Below are 22838 nucleotides of genomic sequence, written 5' to 3'. Positions count from 1 at the left end.
TTGTGGGAGCGGGGGGCGGACGCGGCGCGGGGAGGGGACGCGGCCGGGGCCGGAGGGTTCCGGTGTGGGGTGCAGACGTGTCGGCCGGGCCCGCGGAGCGTCAGGCGCTGCCCCTGCCCTCTGGAACAGCGCCCGGCCCGGGGCCGGCCCGGCGGCGCCATGGCCGGGACCAGCAGCCCCGAAGCCGTGAAGAAGCTGCTGGAAAACATGCAGGGGGACCTGCGGGGCCTGAGCCTGGAGTGCCGGAAAAAATTCCCCCCCGTCAAGGAGGTGAGTGGTGCTGAGCCGAGTCAAGCCGGGCCGTGCTGGGCTGAGCCGGGCGGCGGACGCCGCTCCGGAGGGGCCTCCCTGCCCCGGGGCCCGGCCGGAGCGCAGCTGCCGGTGTGCCCGTGCTCCAGTCCCCAGCCCGGTGCCGTTCTCGGTGAGCTCCGACCTCCACGGCCGCGGGCTGTGCCCAGACGGGGCTGTTCGTGTCGCGTGTTCTGTGGCTGTTGTTTTCAGTGCGCTGCCGAGGCGGGGGCCGTGGGCCGGGCTGTGCCCCTCGGGGAGCGGGGCTGGCGGACAGACCGTCTCTTGACGGGCGAAGAGGGGGCGGCCCCGCTGCACCCTCGGCGCCCTCCGGGGAAAACACAAAGTTCGGCTTGGCTGTCTCGGCACCACCGAGCGAGCGAAACTCGCCGGAGGCGAGCTCGTTGCTGGGGCTTGGGCGCCCCGGCGTGCGGGCACCGAGAGAGCGGGAGCCCGAGGGGCTGGCTGCGACCGAGGAGGGCCGTGCTCAGCCGCGGCCGGCCCTGCGGCTGCGGTGGGAGCCCGGGGCCCCGCAGGTCTCCCCTCGGGTCTGTGCCTTGCTCCTGTCTCGAAGTGTGGCTGTGGTGCCCGGGCCGGCGTGCCTTATTCCTGACCATTGCACATCCGTGGCTGCCGGTGTGAGCTGGGTGGGTCGCTTGTCATCACTACCGCGTCGTTTTGGCGTTGTGTGGCTTTCCAACGGTGTGGGCACAACTGAGGAAGCTTGGAAGACACAAAAGTTTGGGTTACTGTTTTTTCTGCCCTTCTTAAAAATCCCTTTAGTAAACTCATTCCAGTAAGATTGTATGTTTTATTTTTGAAACCTGAGTTTATGCTGTGCAGCCTGAGACCTCAGTAATCTCGGTGAGCAGGATTACTTTAATTGAAGAGCAATTGGAATTTTTCTTGCTAACTTAAAATATCCGTTTTAACCATATGTTTTTCTGTTGTTTTTATACAGTCAGTTTAACTTTTTCCCTATCAGTAGTTTGCCACTTGCTGTTTAAAAAAGTTTTCCATGCAATACTGGGAGGAAAAATACTAAAAGATTAAGTCAGATTAACTTGCAGACCCAGAGGCCCAGAAGAAAGGCATTGCATGTGTTATGTGACTTTGGTTCCAATTAAGTGATAGCATATTTAATGTTGTATGAAGTATTATACACTTTAACAGCTGAATTGAAGCTAATGACTCTGCTTGTTTTGAAAGACACGAAGTGACACACTGTAGCAGAGCATGTTATGTACTGTTTTAGGTTGTGGAGGAATGCTGGTGTGTTTGAGAAATTTTGTGTGGTCATAGAAAAACAAGAGAAAGTTGTGATCAGTCCTGAGGAATTGTGTGTGGTGGTCACATGTAAATAAGAAAAAGCTCTGATCAGTATTAACAGAAGTCTGTGTGTGTTTGGAGGGAGGCCGGAGTGCTGCTTGCGCTCCCTTCTGTGTATTACTATGTAACTCTTGTTTAGTCTCTGAACAAGTTTCCCCACTGTGTTAATGTTTATTTTCTTTGAAATCGACAGAGGAGATGGGCAATGTCGTTCTTAAGCTGGTATTTTAAGTAATGCTTCATTACGTTTGCCATGGCTAAGTATTATAGTAACTACTGCATGTCCTTCGTACTTGTTCAGCACGTTTATCGTATTCTTGTGTAAGTTCGATTTTTGTGTTGTTCCCTTTAAATTGACAGCAATTTGTATAGCTTTCTTCATTGAAAACATGTAATAAAGTTTTTCACAATTGTCTGGGATTTGGATAGGTTTATTGGAATAGTACTGGAAGATGTTTATAAAGAGATGGAACTTTCCGCTGGGAGCTGTGTGCTCTTACAGGGAGTCTGAGGTGAAAGCAGTCCTACAGTAGGATGTATGATACAGTTTCAGGAAACGATCGTGCTTCCTCACTTCTGGAAGCCATTTTTTTTTGTTCTAGTTTTAAAGGAAATGGGTGTCCTTTTTTTGTCAAATCTCAACTGCTAAACAGATATTTTAATTGCATATGTTTGGTCTGGTCATGATTAGATTTAGCTAGAGTAATTAGAGGAATGGCATATTCTTCTTACTGACTCAGAACAGCACCAGTTTTTTAAATCATGCTTAAACACTGGCTTTTAAAAACAAATTCATACCACTTACAATCTCACTTTTTTACTTGCAGTGTAACTAGACTCTCCCACATGCCCTGTAATTTATGAGTTTATATTGCAGTTGATGTCTATGCTTTCATGTCACTTAATAAGCTTACCATACTGGGATAAAACTACTGAAAAATTCTTAGTCCCAAATTAATAGTTATGAGATGTATATCATAGTTGTTAGATTTGATAGGTACTTTATAAAGGTAAGGTGCTTCTCATAATCTTTGTAGTGTCTGATATAGTAAAAGATTTTGCTCACAGTTGTTATCTTCATCCACTTCTAAAGTGAATTGTCTGTTTGGTTTTATTTTGTTAGTTTTGTTTTTATATTAATAGTATTAAAATTCTACAAAGTGAATTTAGCTGATTGGTTTGCTGTGATAAAAGTAGTAATGTACTTTTCAATTCTGCTCATTGCTCAGATGATTAACGTGAGTAAATCCTTTAACCAATACTGTAAGGATTTAGACCAGTTGTATGATCAGAAAAACAGAGCCTTTTTTATTAGAAGGGTTTTAGTTTTCACTCTTTAAACACCTTTCTAAGGCATGTGTTATTACAAAATTATGCAGTATCTATTAGGTTCAGAGAGACCAAAACAATATTAAATGATTCTTTGAACAGGCATGTACATGACACAGCTGAAGTTTACTGGAGTTCTTTTGGGGGAGGAGGGTGAGAGTGGGGTTTGGATGCAGAAGAGAAGGGGACAGCCAACCATGAGATCTAGATCTTATCCTCAATTAGGAGTAAGAAGTAAGGTCTTAATGAACCCTTATTGAAAATAGGACTTGAACTCTTCAATGTTTTAAGTGCTTTCATTTCAATTTTTCTGTTACTCTGAGTCTGTAAAGTTTTCTTAGTAGGTCACGTTTATGTGAAAATCATGTAGTTGTAAGTCCAGTAACTTACAGCAGTAGAGTCTGAGGTTTTTGCTGACTTCGATAATCTGTTAAGAAGTGTTGAAATTACTGAGTTACTCCCACTGTTAAACTTGGGACACAAATATGTGGCCAACTTCCTTCCCTTTAGTTAGAGCTTTTAACTGAGAAATAACAGGATGTTTGTTGTCTCCAAAGCATCCATATGTTGTCTGTGCTCCGTGTGACAAATAATACCCAAGTAGGTTTTTCCCTAGGTTATGCCGTTTAAAGCTTTAAAAATGGGAGCTGCAGAAAGAACCTGTAAGTCTGAAATTATGTTGCTGATGATGTTTGGAGTTTAAATAACGTAACAGACTTATTAATAGTAACTGGTGGAGAACACCAGTTACTGTTACACTTGAGACCCTTGTCTCTTTGTTGCTAGAGGTTTTTTCTGTTTGATACTTCCTCAGATCGGTGCCGACTACAGAAGCGTACTAGGCATGAATGCTATACACTATGAACAAGAAGTGATTTGGTGATTGTGTCTCTGAAATACCAAACCTGTTTAAACTGGCAGACATATGTGTTTGTGTTTTCACAACATATTTCTGTTGCCCTGCTAGAAAAACAGAAATCAGCCATGGATGGGATAGAAGCTCTCAGGGCAAGTGTAAATAAAACACTGTTTTTTAGAGCTTGAAGAGGATGGAACAGTCTTTGGTACAGGCATCATACCTGTTGATGTTATCTAAAGTAATCTGGCATTTCTCCTAGAAAACAATACTACTTGGTCATTAGTGTGTCATTTTTAATACAGTGAGCTCTAAGATTTGCTCTGTACTGGACAGTATTGTAATGTTGCTAATGCTGCACTGAACTGTGTGCTGCACGCATAGAGCTTTATAAACTATTTTAATCTGCTAGTGACTGGGGGTTTGATATTGCGTGCTGCATTTGTGGAAAGCTGGTGGTGCTCTTCGTAGTGAACTGGAGTAAGAATTTTGTCTTATCACAGAATTGAAAATGGTTTAGTGTCATAAATAGGTTACCTGCTGTTTCTTATTACAGAGTGAAAATATTGTTCAGTAAGCTGCATCTGATTTGGTTAGATAATTCTACTGCATTACAAAACTTCAGAAATACAAGGGGGAAATATTTATAATTGGCAGAAATAATGGAGTTAAAAGGAGAAAGAAGTATACCCAAAAGTTCCTCGCAGCCTGAATTCCAGTCATATGTAACTCACTGTTGTTTACACAGATCCAGTCAAGCAGTCTCAGCTTTCTGGTAGGCTTGTAGTCTCTGTGTTGTCTCAGGTTTTTTCTTGACTTTTAAATAGTAGTAAAAGCAAAGTGATTTTAAGAAAAAAAACACAAAAAAGTAACTCTTACTCAGCTTCCTGCACAGTTTCAGGCACATTTGTGCTGGTAGGAGAGGGGAAGGTAGAGGGCAGGTGGGGTTGGGGCAGACAGGGATGGCATCATCCCGTGGCAGGATCAGCTTGGCCTGGGACAGGGTGTGCCCTTTTCTTGGCAGTTGTGTAATAGGTTGCAGGTTGCCTGTATGTTTTAAGATGTTTGTTGCTGTAGTAGGGCTGGAAAAGAAGTGTTGTTCAACTTGCCTCCACCTGGAAGAGAAGCACAGAATTAGCTTTGAATACTTTGGTCAGTAGAAATGCTCTCCTGAGTCTCTTGGAAGAAAGCTTTTGATAGCCTCACTGTGCTGTTTCTTTACCAGAGCTTTGTTTGAAATAGCAGCATTGCTTTTACTTAGCTACTTACTGAGTTGTATACTCGTTTGGCACACAGACACATTTTTGAAACTGTATTGTAATTTGCTGTATCTAGGAAAAATAATAGAATCCAATTTTGCAATCGTATTTTTTCTTCCTTTGTAAGTAACTCTTCTTGCAGGCAAGTAGCCTTACAAAGCTCTTAGGGTAAAAGTCAAAAACTTAGAATTTGAGTGACTTCTGGACAAATCAAACTTTAAATTATTTAATTACAGTAGATGTGGTGTGGACTAGCCTGAGGCAAGAGATAGGATTTGCCCTTTCTGAGGGGCAGTGTGTTGTGTTGTGTGAAGACAAGCATTATTCTACATTTCTTCCTTTGGAGTCCAGTCTTGTTTGCATTGAGTGACATACATGACAGTTCAGTCCCCTGGGTTAAATCATCCTTGTTTAGGAATGATATGCCGATCTTGAACACATGCCAAAGCTAATGCCAAAAAATTAATTGGGAAGCTTGTCCTTTTTAGAGAACCTCTGATGCCATTGGGTAGCTGTGTGAAACTAACCATGAGGATGTATTGCAAAAGTTAAACACACACTAAAAAGATACAGATCAGTTAATTTCATATATAATGTCGAAGTGATCATTAGGACTCCTAATGCAACTGGAAGGAACAGTTAAAACCTGTGAATATTTGTTAGCTGTTTGTTCTGTAATGATAATATTTCAGAAATTTTGTTGAACGTAGTGCAGTAGACATATTGGAGAAGGCTAAGAAAGAAAATTACATGCTGAAGTGTCTTGTGATTTGGGCATCTGAGTCACTTGATGTACTTCTAGCATTGAATAGTTTCTGAGTGCTCTGCATTCACGCTACTTTAGTGGTAAAAAGATGAGCCAAATGAACCTAGGAAAGAAGAAACCTTTGTATACAGACCATTTTCTGTAGGAGTGATCAAGTTTTTGGGTTTCCTGCTTTATTTTTTGAATAAAATTGATTAAATAATTCTGACACTATAGCCTACAAGGAATTTAACCTACACTGAACTTTCCAGGTTGGTTTATTTTCAGGTCTTCACAACATTAGTTTGGAAGGATGAAAACTGGAGGTTTTGGGGCTTTTTTTAAATGGGTATTCACTTAATGAATATTTTAAAGGTTCTTTTGAAATAGAGAAACAATGCTCTGTAAAATGTATATTGTCATACTTAGGCAGCTTGTGCTAAAGCATGTGTTTTGTGCGGGTGACTGGAGATTACTCTGTAGCACTCTTGAGTTGCCAGCCTGTAGCTGAGCTGGTAACCTGAGACTGGTGATCCCTAATATCTCTTTCAGTTTCTTTTATGATTTCTGATCTTCCCCACTTGCTGTGTCTGCTAGCTTCATGTTTGGAGTCAATTAATTCTGCAGTGGTTTTTCTTCAATATTGACAGTAGTATTTTTTCAAAATTATGTTTCTAAAAAAGTGAACTCTTATATTTCTAGGAGACCGTCATCTATTCAGATGTGTTCTAAGCTTCATGGTCCATTGTAAATCATAAGTTTCATGTGATCATTGTAATCTTTGAGAGAAAATGTCATGTGTTTTGAAGTGATTCACGTAAGGCGCACAGGTCAAATTTCTTCATCATGTAATACCTTGCAATTTAATGAATGAAGAAAATTATTTAAAGTCTCAGTATTATCAGTCTGTGTTTACACTTTCCAAGTCACATTTTTCAGTGCAGGATTAAGGTCCCTAATGTTGGGTGTCTAAGCTTCATTGATTGTGCAGGCTTGGTTTGTTATGGAAATAATGTCAGTAGAGCCAAAGAACAATTCAGAGTATCTCATAGCCAGGGGATTGATTCCCTCTATCACCGACATACTAGGTGTTCTACATTGCCATTTGAGATACCATAGTATGTCTTCCTTGGCTTCCAGCCTCTGGTCCAGGAGGGCATGGGTCTTCTGGTGTCTGCATGTAGTTGTCTTGGATACAGAGGCCTAACCTTAGATCTCTGCATTGAGCCCCTGCTAGTGGGTCAGCTGAATTAGCTTAAGGAGAGGCTTTAAGAATTAAGGAGCGTTCAGTAGAGACAATCTCCATTGTAATGGGAGTCTAAGTATTTAAATTTGTGCATCTTAATCTCTGATTTAATTCTTATCTGCCTACCATGGCTTCTTGAAGATTATACAGGAAACTTGTAGCAGAAGTTGAAAGTTCTTGGTGACTCCAGTTCTCAACTAGTGCCTAAACTGTCAGCTATTGTTTCTTTTTACCAGGTGTCTGGAAAGTAGACATTGCTGACTGAATGTAGTACTTGTGGCAAATCCTCAAAAGTTGCCTGGTCCCATCTGTTGTGATCGACAAGCTGAAGGCAAAATTAGTTTGAACTTCAAGTGTATGTCTCCTAAAGCTCTGAAACAGGCTGTTGTTGTATTTTTAATGTAGAGTGATAATTGTTATGTCAAAAGTATGTAAGTAAAATTCAAGTGCAAGTGCTCTGTTTCAGTGGTTTAAAATTAGTTGTGTGGTACTTGAATGGATCACTCAGAAATCTCTTAATGGTAGCTCTCTCAGAATATCCTTACACTACATATGTATCTAATATCTACCATATATTGTAATATATGTAATATTTAGTTACCAATATAATTTATATAGAATACAATACAAAATATGGGGTACATCTTTGTTCTGTCTGTTGAAGAGAGAAGTAGAACTTAAAAAAATTGTTGCTAAGTGGCTTGTGTTTCTTCCATGTTAGCTCTTTTGCCTTTCTGTCTACATTAGTGCTGTTTGGTAATGCGTTGGTTTATGTTATGCATTGTGATTTGTTCTGTTAATTTATGTGTGATGTTTTTTCCAGCTGAGGTGTAGTATATTGACTGTCAAGTGAAAACTTGTGATATTAAGTATTTGTATTCAAATATCTTTATGTTCATGTCAAGTGAGGTAGCTCCAGAGGCAGCAGCCCTGAAGCATTTTAGATAACACTGGCAATTCTCCTGGCATTAGTGATGTTTAACCTTCAGAATTCTGAACTGGCTACTGGTACTGCAAACTGACAATTTCAGAAGATTAATGGACCAGAGGAGTAGTCACTCCTGTCAAGTGTGAAAGAGCACTCTGAATATGAGAGCAACTAATACAGTTGCACTAAAGCTGGAAATGAACAAGACTGTGTGTGTTTAAAAAACAAAAAACATAAACTGCAATGTCTTATATCTTCAGTTGGACAAGAAAGTGTATGATAGAATCTGTTAATCCTTTTTTTTTTTCTAATTTATGATAATTTCGTAACAAAGTGATAATAAATTGTTCAGTGTAATAAACCCCTGTGAGTGCACAGCAATGTCAGATCAAAACTGGCATTTTGCCAGTTTAATTCACATGTAAAATGACCATATATAAAAGAGAAGGGTCAGAGTAGAGATTGTACTCATGGGGAGGAAGATAAAAATACAGAAGGCAAGTACAATGCTTTTTCACAGAAATGTGGTATGCTTTAGTGCTTTCATGAAACTGATTTAGTGAGGAACTTTTTCTAGTGTGTTCTTTTCCAAATAATAGTTTAGAAGTACAGTAATGGTCCAGAATATGCTTTTGCAAAGCAAGCCAGAATAACAATTAAGTGAAACTGTACTTTAGACAGGAGGACCTCTTATCTAAACTATTTGATATAGGGTTAGTGTTCCAGTTGGAAAGGCAGATAATGGTGGATATGAAAAAAATTGCTCTTTTTATTTCCTGTAATAGATATGGAAGTGACTATAGATAACATATATTACTCTCATCCCATCTTAATAAAAGGTTGGCAAACAATGTAATGTAAATACCAATATAAACTATTGTTCCTGAATGCTTTTCTTTTTAGAATAGAGAAATCAATAGCTTGTGTAGTAAGGACTGCAAACCTTACAACAATTTTAATGCCTCTGGAGATGGCAATTTGCTCTAATGTACAATGAAAACACAAATGGTCATTCAAAAGCACTAGCAGTGAACATTCTTGGTTTTATTAACTTTCGATAATAATGCTTTCATACTGACAAATTTATACAAAAATATCCTTAATGTTAGATCAATCCTTCGTAGAAATAACCACGTGCCTGGTTGTTACATTAAATATCCGTATGGGAATTTATATTGTTTTGGTTAATAAAGTAAAAAAGATGCTAACTTCTCTTCCTAATTGTTAGACACCAATTTCTTTGAAGATCAGCATGTTTATCCTTTCTAAAGCATTTTTAAAAACCCAGGTTTGAAACTTTTAAAAGAATGATTGATATGGCAGAGACAACAAGTGCTTTTTTTCACTTTAGTTTTGAATTTTATGTCATCTTTCCCTTAGGAAAAGTTGTTAACTATGTTATTATTTTTCAGTAAAAGAAGGGTAGCTCTTTCATAGTTAGCTCAGAGTAAAGGCAAAAACATAGAGATTACTGCAGAGCAACTGATGTACTGTCTGATCACATCCCAGCTGACCCCTCTGGTCCCTTACTTGCCTGTCTGTATGCATTGCAATAGAGGTCCAAGATGTCTTGGCCTCTGAGATTTAAATATTCAAGCATATACCATGCCATTAATCTTTGTACTGCCGAGACAAGTCCCATTCTTGGGCTGCTGGGTAACATTGTGATGATCATGGAGTTAGCTATAGTGGTGTCTTGAGCTAATGTAGATTGCCTACTGCAGTTGGGTCTAAGAGCTTCCACTATGTCCCAGAAGACAGATTTGAAAAATTGGTGTTTTCTAGATGCACTTATCGCTCCTGGTGTGGATGGTTTGCCTTTACGTCATGCTGAACTCATGTAGAATTGTATATCCCAGTACCTTCATATGCTATTGATGAGTTATAGAGCTTTAAATATATATACACAGACTACGATGTGGAGAAATTTAGTTCATGAATGTTACCTGGATGTTGGAAAATGTTGGTTCTGCTTGAGGATACATTAAATCTTTCCTTCCTGATTGTCTGAGCAGCTGTTACCTGTCTCTGTTACCCAATAGGTGCTTTTGACCCTAAACAAAGTGTAAAAATTTCCAAAAATCTGGAAGATGCTCACAGCACATCTGATGACAGGAAGACTGAAATTCTTCCCTGTTTCAACTAAAGACTCAGAAGTCAATTAGGAGGGGAAGAGTTTTGGATCTGAGAAACTCCTGAAGCTAGGTTTGAAAGAGTCGATGCATTTCCACATCCTGGTCTCTCATGTGCAGAGAACCGCTGTCTATAAGGCAGCTGTGAATGTTGTTGTCAGATTGTACATTCAGAGAGGAGCTTTGAGGCCAGGAGATAGATACTAGGTGCAGACTTCTTTTCAGTCTACTTGAAACTGCACTGTCTTGATTTTTTTAATTTTTTTTTTTTTTTGGCACATAAATTTTCTATTTGCCTTACTTTGATTTCTGTGAAGGGTGACTTCCTCATAATCAGCAAATGCTTGGTGACTAACTTCCAAGGAAGCAGAAAGATGATTAAGCAAGTGTTTGAGCCCAGAGGGTCCTGTTGAATTTTGCTGTGAGATTATTGACTGATTAAAACCAGGTCAAAGTATTGGAAGAGATTGGCTTGAATATGTGCTATCACTGAGAGTCAATTTCTCTTCTTTGTCAATATTTCACCTTCCCAGTTGCTTCAGGAGAAACATGAAGCAAAACTTAATAATGGCAAGTGTGTGTTTGAGACATTTTATATCAGTTCATTTCACAGTTATTAAAGCAGCAGAATTGGAAATCTAATTGACTGAAGGTTGTAAGTACATTTAAGCTTTATTATGTTTCAGGAATTACATGTATTTGCTTCTTTTCAAAATAGAGAGATAACTGACTTGCTCATTAGACTACTATGAATTGCAGCGCTAATGGAAGCTGGTAATGTTACATCTAAAACTGGTGGTTGCTTTAAAGACATGGTGTCTTATATTTATGTCAAAGTAAATTATCATATTTGTACCCATAAGAACAGACACTATAATGCTGTCTCTCTCCTTGATTAGTGTTTTATAAGATCCTTTTCTCATGTGGCAGTGTCCTGCAGGCTGCTATAGTAAATTTGTAAATTTAAAAGCTATGAATATATCTTTTAATATGCCACTTAAATTGATGCAATCCAAGCACACTTTTACATTCATGTATACTGATTAGAATTGTTTATAGTTATCATGTGTTCTGTTGGCTATTTGTGATCAACGGAGGTATTTTTTTATAAATGTTTGTGTTGTCTCTTTAACATAAACAGTGAAGTACTTTATTTTTCTTTTGTAGGATGTGTGCAGTGTAATTAAGTCTAAACATTTTTAATTGGGATTCTGAACAGAAATTCTGAAATAGAGTATAATGCAGATGATCATAGAAATTTCTGTATCGCATGGAGAAGAATGCTTATATTCAGCAGTTGTTTTGTTTTACCTTATTTTTTTCAAAAATGTGTACTATTTTAAATAAAACATGGAAACAACTGAGAGCCATTATGTTGGAAAATTTTTGTGCAAAGTGCATGGTGTTTGTTAATGCCACTAATATGAGCAGACTTAATATTTCTTTGAATCAGAATGAGTTTGTCACTCCAGGCAAGAAAGAAATAAACTACCAGTAGATGTGATGAGTTTCAGTTTGAAGGTAATTGAAGTTGGACTGTGACAAATCCTTCATATTAATTAATAGGAACAATGTGTTGTGACAAGAACCCCTCCAATTAGCTGACAATTTATAACTGAAGAAGAACATGGATTGACTTAAATCTCAAGAACTTCAATACATTAATATAATTAAAATAAATGAGAGCTGCATTTGGCATGCCTCATTTTAATTATGCAGAATATATATGTGCATGTTGCCTTGTGCTTATTTGAGCATGTTGTATGTTAATCAGGCACATGGATATTATTGACTTTACTTTTGAAGTAGAAAACTGTGTTCAGAAAAAAATAAATCTCCAGGATTTTAAGGCAGTGTTTAGTCTTCCTATATTGTTTTGGGAAATTAAAAAAAAAAAAAAAAAAGGAAGAAAATTCCAGCTTTGCATTTCTCATTTGGCTATTTTGAGAAATATGTATATCAACTCTTAAATATTTGCTTGTGAATTTATACAGGCACCTTAACCTGACTCTCTGGGAAATCTTGTTGGAATAATGTTCTGAGGAAGAGAGAATATTAATACTTGGTAGAACTTTATGTACTATCATTTTTGTGTTTCTGCTGTCAGAGCTTCTCTGCTTCTCTAATCTATTTTATGTGGTGACAGCACACATCTTTAAATAGTAGTATCAGAGGAAAAATATAAGTGTTTAGTGTGGAAAATACACAGAAATACAAAGCTGAAATAAAAGAGGAAGTGTGCTTTCAAATTTGCAGAACAGTATTTTCCAGCAACTTGCATTCAGTCGTTTGGGAAAACCTGTTGCGCTTATTTTGATTTATTTAATTCTTTCCAGAGGCTTATAGTGTATTAATGGAATTAAGAAATGGAAAGGCACAATGTATAATGTATTATTTGTATTTAGATTTTGTACACAAAACTTTCAGAAGTTTGTCTTGAAATGCAAAGCCTCAATGTCACATTTCCAGTTCGGCTTGATTTCCATTAGAGAACATGACTTGAGTGATTTTTGCAGGGAAGTGTTTGTGGGCAGTTGAAGAGGGAGTTGCCATTCCCTTGGGGCCATGCATGATGTCCCGGCTCAGCTGGGCAGCCCTGGTTGTCTCCCTGCCATGCTGTGCCCAGGCAGCCCGCAGCCCTGGCCCCGCTGAAGGAGTGTGTGAGGGAGAGGAGGATGCTGCTGCTCTGCCACGTCACACTTACGGGGAAAGGGGAGGAACTGGTGCTATGCACTGTATGGTATGCTGGGAAGAACAGAGCATATTGTTAGAAAGGCATCTTCATGGTGTTATAAACATATATTTTAGTATTGGCTTCTCGCAAAGTATTAAGGTAGATATTATATAATGTTAGAAATGCTTTTTGCTGTGTGGATGTAGTTTTCTCTCGTTTTAGCAAGAATGTTAGCAAGTGTGAGCAAGTAAGATAACCTCCAAACGAGCAGAGGATGAGGCCCGAGAAGCTGCTAATCAACACTTTGTCCGGGGAACAAAAGGGCCCAAAGGCTACTCCGCCCGGAGAACGGGCGGCCAGGAGGGTCCGAGAGCCGCTATCACCGCTCTGCCCGGGGGGCAAAGAGGCCAAAGCTGCAATCAGCCCTGACTGTCTGGAGAATTAAGAGATCCACCCTACCATCGACTCTTACCTAGAGGGCCCAACCCCAAGAATCAAAAGAAATAAAACCGCAAGGCAGAAGACTACGCATGCTCTAAAAAGGCGGAACCAAGGAGTGGCCATGCAGAACAGCTCCTGGCAAAGTTTTAATATGAATAGAGAACAGACAGTAAAAATGGTATAAAAAGGACTCACCTCTAGCATCAGGTGTGCTCTTGGCAGAGCGCCAAGGCACCGGGCCATTATCCCTTTGCTTTATTTTATGTGTCTCTTATTGTCTTTATATTAAACTCTTTAAGTTCTAACAGGAGAGTGAACCTCGTTTTTCACAATGGTATTGCCCTGGGATAATTTGTATAGGACATTTGGGAGCCAAAATCCATGGGGAAAATGAGTTTCATTTTTATACTCATAGCTTGAAATTGTATAAAGAGTATGTAACAGTGTTTATGCTTACTAGTGGGTTTTTTTGCATTCATAAGACCAGAAAGTAATACAATGAGAATCATGATTTCCAAAAATTCTGAATATAACCCTTCCTGTGGAATTCTGGAAAGGAATTCTAGCAGCTACAAAAATTTCACTTCTGCATTAGCTCTGCTGGCAGAAACCACTACAAAAACATTTTTTGCTCTGAGACTGTACCTTTTTATTTGTCTACAATATTTTTATTTCTTTGCAGATACTGATGTATGGTATAGCACCTAAACTACTTATTTTCTTTTCTTCCAGGCTGCTGAATCAGGAATAATAAAAGTGAAAACAATAGCTGCACGGAACACAGATATTTTGGCAGGTAATTATTTGCAGTGCAATGGGAAAAATAAAGCTGAGTTACAGATCAAAATGTTAAAAAGATGTTTTGGATATGTTTAATAGTCTTTTAGTCATGTCTTTTAGTGTGTGCTGTATTGTTGATGCTTTACTTTTGGGCACCTAGCAAAAAATCTAGTAGCACAGAAGTTTTTAAATACTACTTGTGTTTCATGTTAGTGCTATTCTGGTGCTGAGGAAGGGCTCCATTTTCAGCTGATGCTCTACAAAAGTTATCATCCACTTAGAAAAGTAACGTGAAATACTTAAGACCATACAGTCTCAGTGTTCTAGTTGCTGTGGTTGAGTGCTCTGTAGTATGATCCACATCTGTGTATTAGTCCAGCCTTTGGGGACTTGTAACTTGCAGGCAAAATTCCATCTTTGTTTGAGACAAGGTCATTCGATTTAAGATGTTCCAATGCCTTGAGGGACGGGGCATATCTTGTGAGCTACAGCTTTATAAGTGCTTAAAACAGTATCTTTTGACTGTCTTCAGCTTTATAAAGTTGGCTTCTTGCCAGTTGCTGGTAAAGCCCTTGGCCGGATTTAAATGTCCCTGCATTAATACTTGAGTGTCTACCCCAGATATAGTCAAAATCCTTGAAATGCTGGTTGTTTGGTCGGTCCAGTGAAATAGCTGCAAAACCATATCTTGTTTTGAGGTATGTAAGTCAGATATTGTTAAGGAGGCATTTTCTAGGATTATTTGAATTAACAGACCCAATCCTCAGTATTTCACTTTAATGCCTCTTTTTTATTTGTTTATTTTCTTTGTTTTTACTGCTGTCATGAATGCTGACATAAGTGGGAAAAGTGTGCCAGGTAATGTCAGCTATATCAAAATACAAAAACAATCAAGAGAGAGCTGTAGTTAGCCGTTTGGGAAGCTGTCAACATGTTACTGCATAAAGAAGTTTGTATTTTAGAAAGCTAGTTTCTAATCCTGCAAAGTTCTCTGGTTTTTTAGTTTTCAAAGGGAAGAGATGGGAAAGATCATTAAATTTAGTCATGGATGGGCAGTCGTTGCTTTCATCTTTTTGAGGGAACACTTTCTGGTAGTCGGTAAAATTTTTAAAATAATTTTCTTTTGGAAAGTTTAAACTAGAATGTACTTAGTATTTATTTCATTTAAAAAAAACTGCACGGATTTGTTGTTAAGAGGTTTGGGAAACCAGCAGGTCCTAAAAGTTATTTTGATTAGTTAATCTTTGCTAATAGGATAATATCTTTTTCCCCCTTTGTTTCACAGTTTTGCACTGAGAAAATGTACTTTGCCTGCACATTATCCTAACGTTCCATGGTTAAAGCATAATGTCATTAAACAGACTAAATTCTTTATGAACTCTTGTATTTTTTGAGGTATCAGTTGTAACCTAAAATTATACATGTTAATGTCAAGAGATTGTCTCCTATCTAATATTTGAAATCTTTTGAAGAAAAATAATGTATATACATTAGTAATAATAAAGCTGCAAAATGCTACTGTAATTGTGAAATCTAGTGGATACTTTTTGACTGCTAGATGACTTAGGAACATCTACGAGACATTCTAGTAATACAAATAAATATTTTGATCAGGATATGACTTTTTAAATATTTTGATGTAAACTGTGGTTTCACTAACGTAGATAAGAACAACTGTATCAGATTGTTTTGAATAAGCTGATCTGATGCTTTCTTGAGCATTTCATTGTGTAGGATTATAATTTTTAGAAAAATAGATGCAGGCTTAAAATCATTATTAAAATCTTTAAAATCTTTGTTATTTTTGGTGGGATATGTTTAGCCTGCCAGAACTTTGAGGTCATTGATCTAACTTCTTTCTTTCTCTTGGAAAAGTTAAGTTGAGCTGTTTCAAGGTCTTCATTCTTGGCAGTCTGTGCATGCTTTATAATTTATTTATAAGAATTTGAGAAATTCCAAAGGAAGAGAAAGCCTTATATCAAAGGAGATAAATTTGAGAAATTATTTCCATGTGGCTTTGAGATGTGCAAAAACTTACAGTTTAGGAGTTCTAAAAATCAGAATTATAATCTTGCTGATGAAATAAACAGGTAAGTTATACTTTCAAGAAACTTCTCATTTGTTATGGTTCAGTAAGATAGATTTCTTTTTCAATACCTATTGCCATAAATTGGTAGCAAAATTGAGACAGACCTGGCAATAATAAATTTTTTGTGCATTTGAAGACTGAAGCTAATACAGCCACAGAATCATGTGATCACAGAATATTCTGAGCTGGAAAGGATCATCAAAGTTAAGCTCCTGTCCCTCTGAACAGGAAAGCCCCAAGAATGACTCCATGTGCCTGGTTGCTATAAAACCAGATGGGTACCGAAGCAGATCTACAAAACATTAATTTTTCAGCTTCATAAAGTAAAAATATTTGTCTAGATTCTGTTGTGAGATTGTTGCTTTTAATGGATTATAGAAGAAAAATACTGTAAAAGGCCTAAATTTATTCTTTGTCATGCCATTTTTGCCATTCAGAATTATATCTGGAGTCTCATGTTAAGGATAAATGTTTTGTGGTATCTTTTTGCTTGCTTTTTTCTGATTGATGGTTAGAATTTAGTGGCAGTTCAGAAATGTCAACTGGACATAGAGCCTGCACTGGCTCTGAAGAGGCTGATGGAACTGGGCTGTGTGTTGATATCACCCTCTAAGAACTATTATCTTGTAGAAAGTTGGCATCCATAGTTTATAATAGCCTATCCTTTTCTTAGAAACTTCTGAGTGAGTTAGTTTCAGTTGGAAAATACCACTAATACAACTAATATTTTTGTAGTTGTTTCATTTTTTTTCCGAATTAGTTGTAGTGATGCTTAATAGTAAACATCATGTTTGCATTTTTATGTGAGAGTGTATTTTTTGTTTGTGGTAACTACTGTCCTCTTAAAAGCGTGTGAAACTTTCCATGAATACATTTCTTCTACTACACATAGACTAAAACAAAGTTATGACATTCAATGTAAGAACACACATTGGACTTGCAACTGTGAGGAAATTTTTAGTGTCTAAAATGGTGATGAGCGGCTAAAATCTTAGAAGTTTGCATGAATCAACAAACATACCTGCAAATGGAAAACCACTCATCAGTCAGAGTCATGCTTTCCTTTAATATTTTAAAAATTTTTAATACTTTCATATTTTTAAATTTGATTATCTCAGATTTCTTGAATTACTTTTATGGGAAAAAACTGTTTTAAATGCCGGTGTAGAATGTTGTATTCATTACGAAGCTTTTTCTCCTTAACAAAAGAAAGGAAGGGAGAGAGAAAAGTTTATGGGAACTGGTTTTCTCCTGGCAGAAGTTCATTTTAAGAAGCTACCCTTTGCCACTAAAACACCATTTAACAAATTCACAGTCAGGTGAACATACCCTGGATACAAACAGTCCAGTCTCTTTTTCCGCCTGTTTTGTCAGTCCAGTCTCTTTCTCCTCCTGTTTTGCTGGTGGCAGTTTGCTCTCCCCCTTCCTGCCCTGTGGCTTGGAATGTTGCTCTGTGCTACACGGTGTTGCTCCTGCATTAGGTGCTGAGGTGAAGCAGAGCAGAAGGACAGTGCTACCAGCCTGAGACTGGTTCCTGTGGCAAGGCCAGGGAAACTCTGGAACTGGCAGAACCTTACACCTTCTTGCTAACCACATGGACTCTTAAGTTGATGTTTTGGATTTGGAAAGTCTCTTGAGTGTGTAAGGGAGAAGGTGCTTGGAATTTGAGCCTTGGCCAGGGTAATTGTGGAAGTGAGCTGTGTCAGCCCAGTGTCTGTCTTCACTTGGCTCTTCCCTGTGGTCCACGTGTAAATCCTAAATTTCCAAGACTGGAGATTGCTTTTTGTTAATAGGTGGGATTAACAATTTTTGCATTGTATTTTTCAAAGTATTAAGCATTGACTGCTTCCATATCTCTCTTTGAAAGCATTGAAAGAGAACAGCTCAGAGGTGGTTCAGCCTTTTCTGATGGGTTGTGGAACAAAAGAACCAAAGATCACTCAGCTGTGTCTAGCAGCCATACAGAGGCTCATGTCTCATGAAGTTGTTTCAGAGGTAAGATCAATCTTTATACAAAACCATAGATATTTCAGAGTGAGAAATACCTCAAACAGAAGGTGAATGAGTTGTTTTAGGAGGCTCTTTGTGTTATAATGAACATAGCCCACAAAATATTTTACTTGTATCTGGTTTTCAGTAATTTAAAAGAAAACATTTTACACCATTAAAAAAAAAAGTGAGAAAATATTAGTAACTTCTAGAAGAAAATTCATGAAAATTGAAACCAGCAAATTTAGTTCACATTTTTACACCGCAGGAACTGAACATGTGATGGACCTTGTGCCTCCACAAAATATACTCTGTGCAATAAAATTATTGTGCTTTTGTTACAGTTTATTTTTAAAATAAGGTAAAATGGATGCACATTTTCTGCAGCAGCAGTAAATGTCATGATATATTATGGTACTGCACATATAGTATGTTAGGAAGCTGGTAAAGATAATGCTGTTAAAATACACCTTCAGTTGTGTTTGTGTAATGTAAAATTACACTGTTTTCTCTCTGATATGAGTGAATTCTGAGGGTAAAATATATTTTTATTGTGTCTTCCATATTTCCAAGGAGAAAATTAAGTACACGCTTTAATTTGTGCTACATATTAAGACATTTCTGCTGTTGATTCTTTAAAAATACTTCAGGAAGCTTGTGACAATGAAATTGCCTTTATATTCTCAATGTAGTGCTATGGTATAGACAAGCAGGCACATTCAGTTATGATATGCCTTTATGACAGTGATATTCTTACATATGTACACATGATATACCAGTACGTAAATATTGTAATAGTTGGTAAAAAAATATTTCTTTGTAGGCTGCAGCAGGAAACATTATTAATATGCTTTGGCAATTGATGGAGAACAGTCTTGAAGAACTTAAATTGCTCCAGACAGTTCTTGTACTTTTAACAACCAATACAGTTGTGCATGATGAAGCACTGTCCAAGGTAAGAATTTGTTGGTGTCAACTATAGAACTTACAATATCCAAGAGGAAAAATGGGGAAATTTTACATAAGAAGCATGTGAAAACAATGGACAGGGAGGGGGGGCGTTTCTTTATTCTATCGTGTCCGTATTGTCTTTACGACTAGACTCTGAAAACAGGATTTCTTTTAGCTTCCTTTTCCATGTGTTTTGTAATTCCTCCACAGTAATACATTTCTGACTTAATCAGAACTTGAAATAAAAACACTGGGCCAATGCCTATCCTTCTCATCTGTTAAATTTGTTGTGTGCTTTTGAACTGGAATCAGAGCACATAGCACAGTGTAAATTCTCACTAATGGAGAAAATGTTAAAAGAAGCTGCCTTCCACCCTGCCTTGAATCTCTTTTGAAAGCAGTCCAGTTATTGCTCTTTCAGTAAGAACTTTGGCTCGTAGTTTTAAACACGAAACATTTTGGATTTTATGTTTCAACTAAAACAAAAAATAAGGACCTGTCCATTTTAATTTAACTTTTAAGATACTTCTTTTTGAAGAAGCAACATTGTTTACCAATCTGTGAATTGTGAAACTCTTCTTGAAGTAAATTTCTCTTCTAGATTACATGGGAGAAAATCGGTTTCAGCCAGTTGAGTGTTCATGTTTCAGTCAAGCTGTTTTAAAATTTCAAACTGATGTGGAAATATCATACGAATAGAGTCCACAAATCATAGATATGAAAAAGAGGCAGAAGAAAATTCTTAATCTTGTGTGGCTCAGAGCATGTAGCACTGTGGCTGGGTGTGGTTGAGATTCTTGCAAGTGCAAGAACACAGAATATGGACATAAGAACAAGAAACACAGGTTTCACTGCACATACAGATGTTAATTTTCAAAATTCATTATAAAATAAGTAAGTATTAAACTATGAGTTAGAGGTAATAATAAAATCCAATGGGAAAAAGTATTCAGGTCATTGCCAGCACAATGGCACATTAAAATGCATGTCAGGAATAATAGCAGTGAAGGCAACATGATTGTGAAAGTATTGTGATTCAGTCTAGGAGAGGAATGACATTTTAGCTTTGGAGTTGACTGACTTTTCTGTGATTAACCTTACAATCCTAATGTCCTTTTGACATTAATATCCATACAAGTTGTTCTGTGTGATTACTGTGTATTCTCTGTGATGACTGTACTTTTTATTGGCACATCGTAATGTCGTCAGTTAATACCACTTTTTTATTGACTTTGGGGAAGATTACTAAAGAGTTTTTTGGCTAGGGTAATCCATAAAACTTATTCTGGTTCTTCGAATTTAATTTTTTTTTTTTTTTTCTGGGCAACCTTTTGACAAACTTAGCAGAAAGCATTCCTCAGTCCATCAACCTTCTTGACTCTTAGCTAAAAGATGAAATGTATTGTTGTAAGGTGATATTTTTTCTGGTTTTTTTTCCTTTCAGGCAATTGTACTTTGCTTTCGATTGCACTTTACAAAAGATAACATCACAAATAATACTGCGGCAGCCACAGTGCGGCAGGTAGTTACTGTCGTGTTTGAGAGAGTGGTTGCTGAAGATGAACGATATAAAGGTGGGCATACTGCTTACTCAGCTTGCTTTTATTGATCTGCTTTTTGACACATATCAGATGTTTCTCTTTCAGATAAAGAAGTAGTAAAATGTCTATAGATGTTATAAGAAAGTCACAGACGTCATTAATTTTAACTGTCTTTTATACACTTATTTGTATTTAAAGGAGGCTAAATCCTTTGCCATTGTATCAGTCCAATTCAGTACACCAATATATAAAATGCAGATTTTTTTTTTTTCTTTTCAAGCTGTGAGAACTGGTCTTCAGGTTAGTACTGTGAAAGGATTTGAGGTGAGGGTGTCATTTAAGGTGAATGTACCATAGATTACTGAGTGGGAAATACATGGCAGTAGAGAAGAGAGTGTTTGAAGAGAACATTTGAAAGAAGTGCTTGGTATTGATGATCTTTGGTAGTCAATCTAAGGTTTTCTATAGACTTGATAAGTTGCAGGAGAAGTACCTGGCCATTCTCACAGAGTATTTCTGTAAGAACACTTAATGTGCATTTGATTTTTAACAGTTCCTGTGTTCACAAAACTTTGGTTTTTTGCACAGATGCTGTTGACCAGCCAGCTGCAGTTCAAGGGAATAGTAATAGAAGATCTGTCAGTACACTGAAGCCATGTGCTAAGGATGCATATATGCTTTTTCAGGTAGTTGGGGAGCATATATTTATATATTTGCAGTTAAGATTGGGTGCTTCTACATCTCTTTAAGAAATTTAAATAATTTGCTGTTGGCATGTTGACAATGTCCTTAACCAGAGCCTTGGGCTTTCTTATGTGTATTTATTGACATTGGTGATGATATGCTGTATCACTGGGGAATGATGGGAAAATGAAGACAAAGTGGTCTTGGAAAATGTTTTACTATGAATCTTAAATAATAGCTAAGCATACGTGTCTCCATTAAATTCAAGATTCTTATTTCTGTGAGCTGTGGTGGGTTGACCCTGATTGGACTCTCAAGTGCCCACCAAGCTGCTTTACCATTCCCCATCCCAGCTGGGTGGGGAGAGAAAATAAGATGGAAAATAATTCATAGGTTTTTTCATAAGGCAGTTCACTAAAGCGGAAGGTTGCATGTGCATAAGCAAAGTGCATCAGCAAGCAATGTTTAGCCACTTCCTGAGAAACGGGTTCACAATGCATGGCATTTGCTCCCAAAGGTGAACATTGCAAATAACGAATGCCTCCCTTCCTTCTCCATTTCTTAGATTCTATAACTGAGGTTAACCAAAGACATCTTTGGTTAATTTGGGATGACCTTTTTTGTGTCCCCTCTCAGGATCTTGCCCAGCCTCTTGGTGGCAGTGGGGGGAAATCTTGAGAGACGGTGCTGAGGGTCTGACAGTGCTACTCAGATGCAGTCAAAACACTGGTGTGTTATTAACACCTTTCTAGCTACCAATGCAAAGCTCAGCACTTTGAGGGCTGCTATGGGGAAAATGAACTCCATTTCAGCCAGACCCAAAACAGAGCAAAGCACTACAACTGCAGTTCAGTCCTGTTTCTTGTGCTTGGTGTTGGACATAAAGGCAAGTATGTAGTGAAAAGGTGTAGTTGTATTCATGACACCAGTAAAAATCTTCTTGACTTAGCAAATTTACTGATCTTGAGAGATTTCTGAGGGCGGGAATGAACACACATGCTACAAGGATAGCAGCAAAGTTTAAAATTTCTTTTAAAAGTTTTCGGTGCTTTACAACTTACGTAAAAAAAGCATTTAAGGGAAAGTTACGTAGTAATCAGAAAACTAGTCACAAAAGAGGAGAGCATGTAGATTTCATTATAAACTCTGGAAACTTTCTTGGTACAGAGAATGTAAATATTACTATGTTTCTTTCCAAGGATCTTTGTCAGTTAGTTAATGCTGATGCTCCCTACTGGCTCGTGGGTATGACAGAAATGACACGGACATTTGGCCTTGAACTTCTTGAGTCAGTCCTCAATGACTTTCCACAAGTGTTTTTACAAGTGAGTAGTTCTTGGATGGAAAACAGTAAGACTTCTGTTCACATAGGTAGTAAAATCTGCACTTCATTAAATCCTCTTTAATTTAACACAAATACTGTTTTCCTGAAAGACTTGTAGCTTTTATGTATTCAGGGGGGGCAGTTTAATAGAAAAGTTCCCTGTGATTTTTGACCATGTTTTTCTATTCCCAAACACTTTATTTATGTTTATACATTTTGTAGAGCATGTTTTAGTTTGTTCCACTTTCGGTTT

The 22838-nt window shown here is 37.9% G+C and overlaps 1 protein-coding gene across 5 annotated transcripts in view; it reads left to right on the top strand.

Moving 5' to 3' along the window:
* The first annotated feature begins 59 nt into the window (after positions 1-59).
* The window catches only part of MON2 (MON2 homolog, regulator of endosome-to-Golgi trafficking), a 67486-nt gene continuing 44707 nt past the window's right edge, over positions 60-22838 (top strand). For all 5 annotated transcript variants that reach the window (XM_042017880.1, XM_042017878.1, XM_042017879.1 and 2 more), the window contains exons 1-7: positions 60-270; positions 13960-14023; positions 17964-18091; positions 18909-19040; positions 20481-20610; positions 21166-21263; positions 22461-22586. In XM_042017880.1, the coding sequence (XP_041873814.1) occupies positions 160-270; positions 13960-14023; positions 17964-18091; positions 18909-19040; positions 20481-20610; positions 21166-21263; positions 22461-22586 (789 nt within the window). In that variant the 5' untranslated portion in view covers positions 60-159. The remainder of the gene's footprint in view (positions 271-13959; positions 14024-17963; positions 18092-18908; positions 19041-20480; positions 20611-21165; positions 21264-22460; positions 22587-22838) is intronic.

Source organism: Corvus kubaryi, unplaced genomic scaffold (genome assembly GCF_017639235.1).
Source record: "Corvus kubaryi isolate FWS band 111438036 unplaced genomic scaffold, C.kubaryi_AGA036_p1.0 137, whole genome shotgun sequence".
Classification (NCBI taxonomy): domain Eukaryota; kingdom Metazoa; phylum Chordata; class Aves; order Passeriformes; family Corvidae; genus Corvus; species Corvus kubaryi.
The sequence above is the reverse complement of the archived record's forward strand: the minus strand, read 5'-3'. Positions and strand labels throughout refer to the sequence as shown.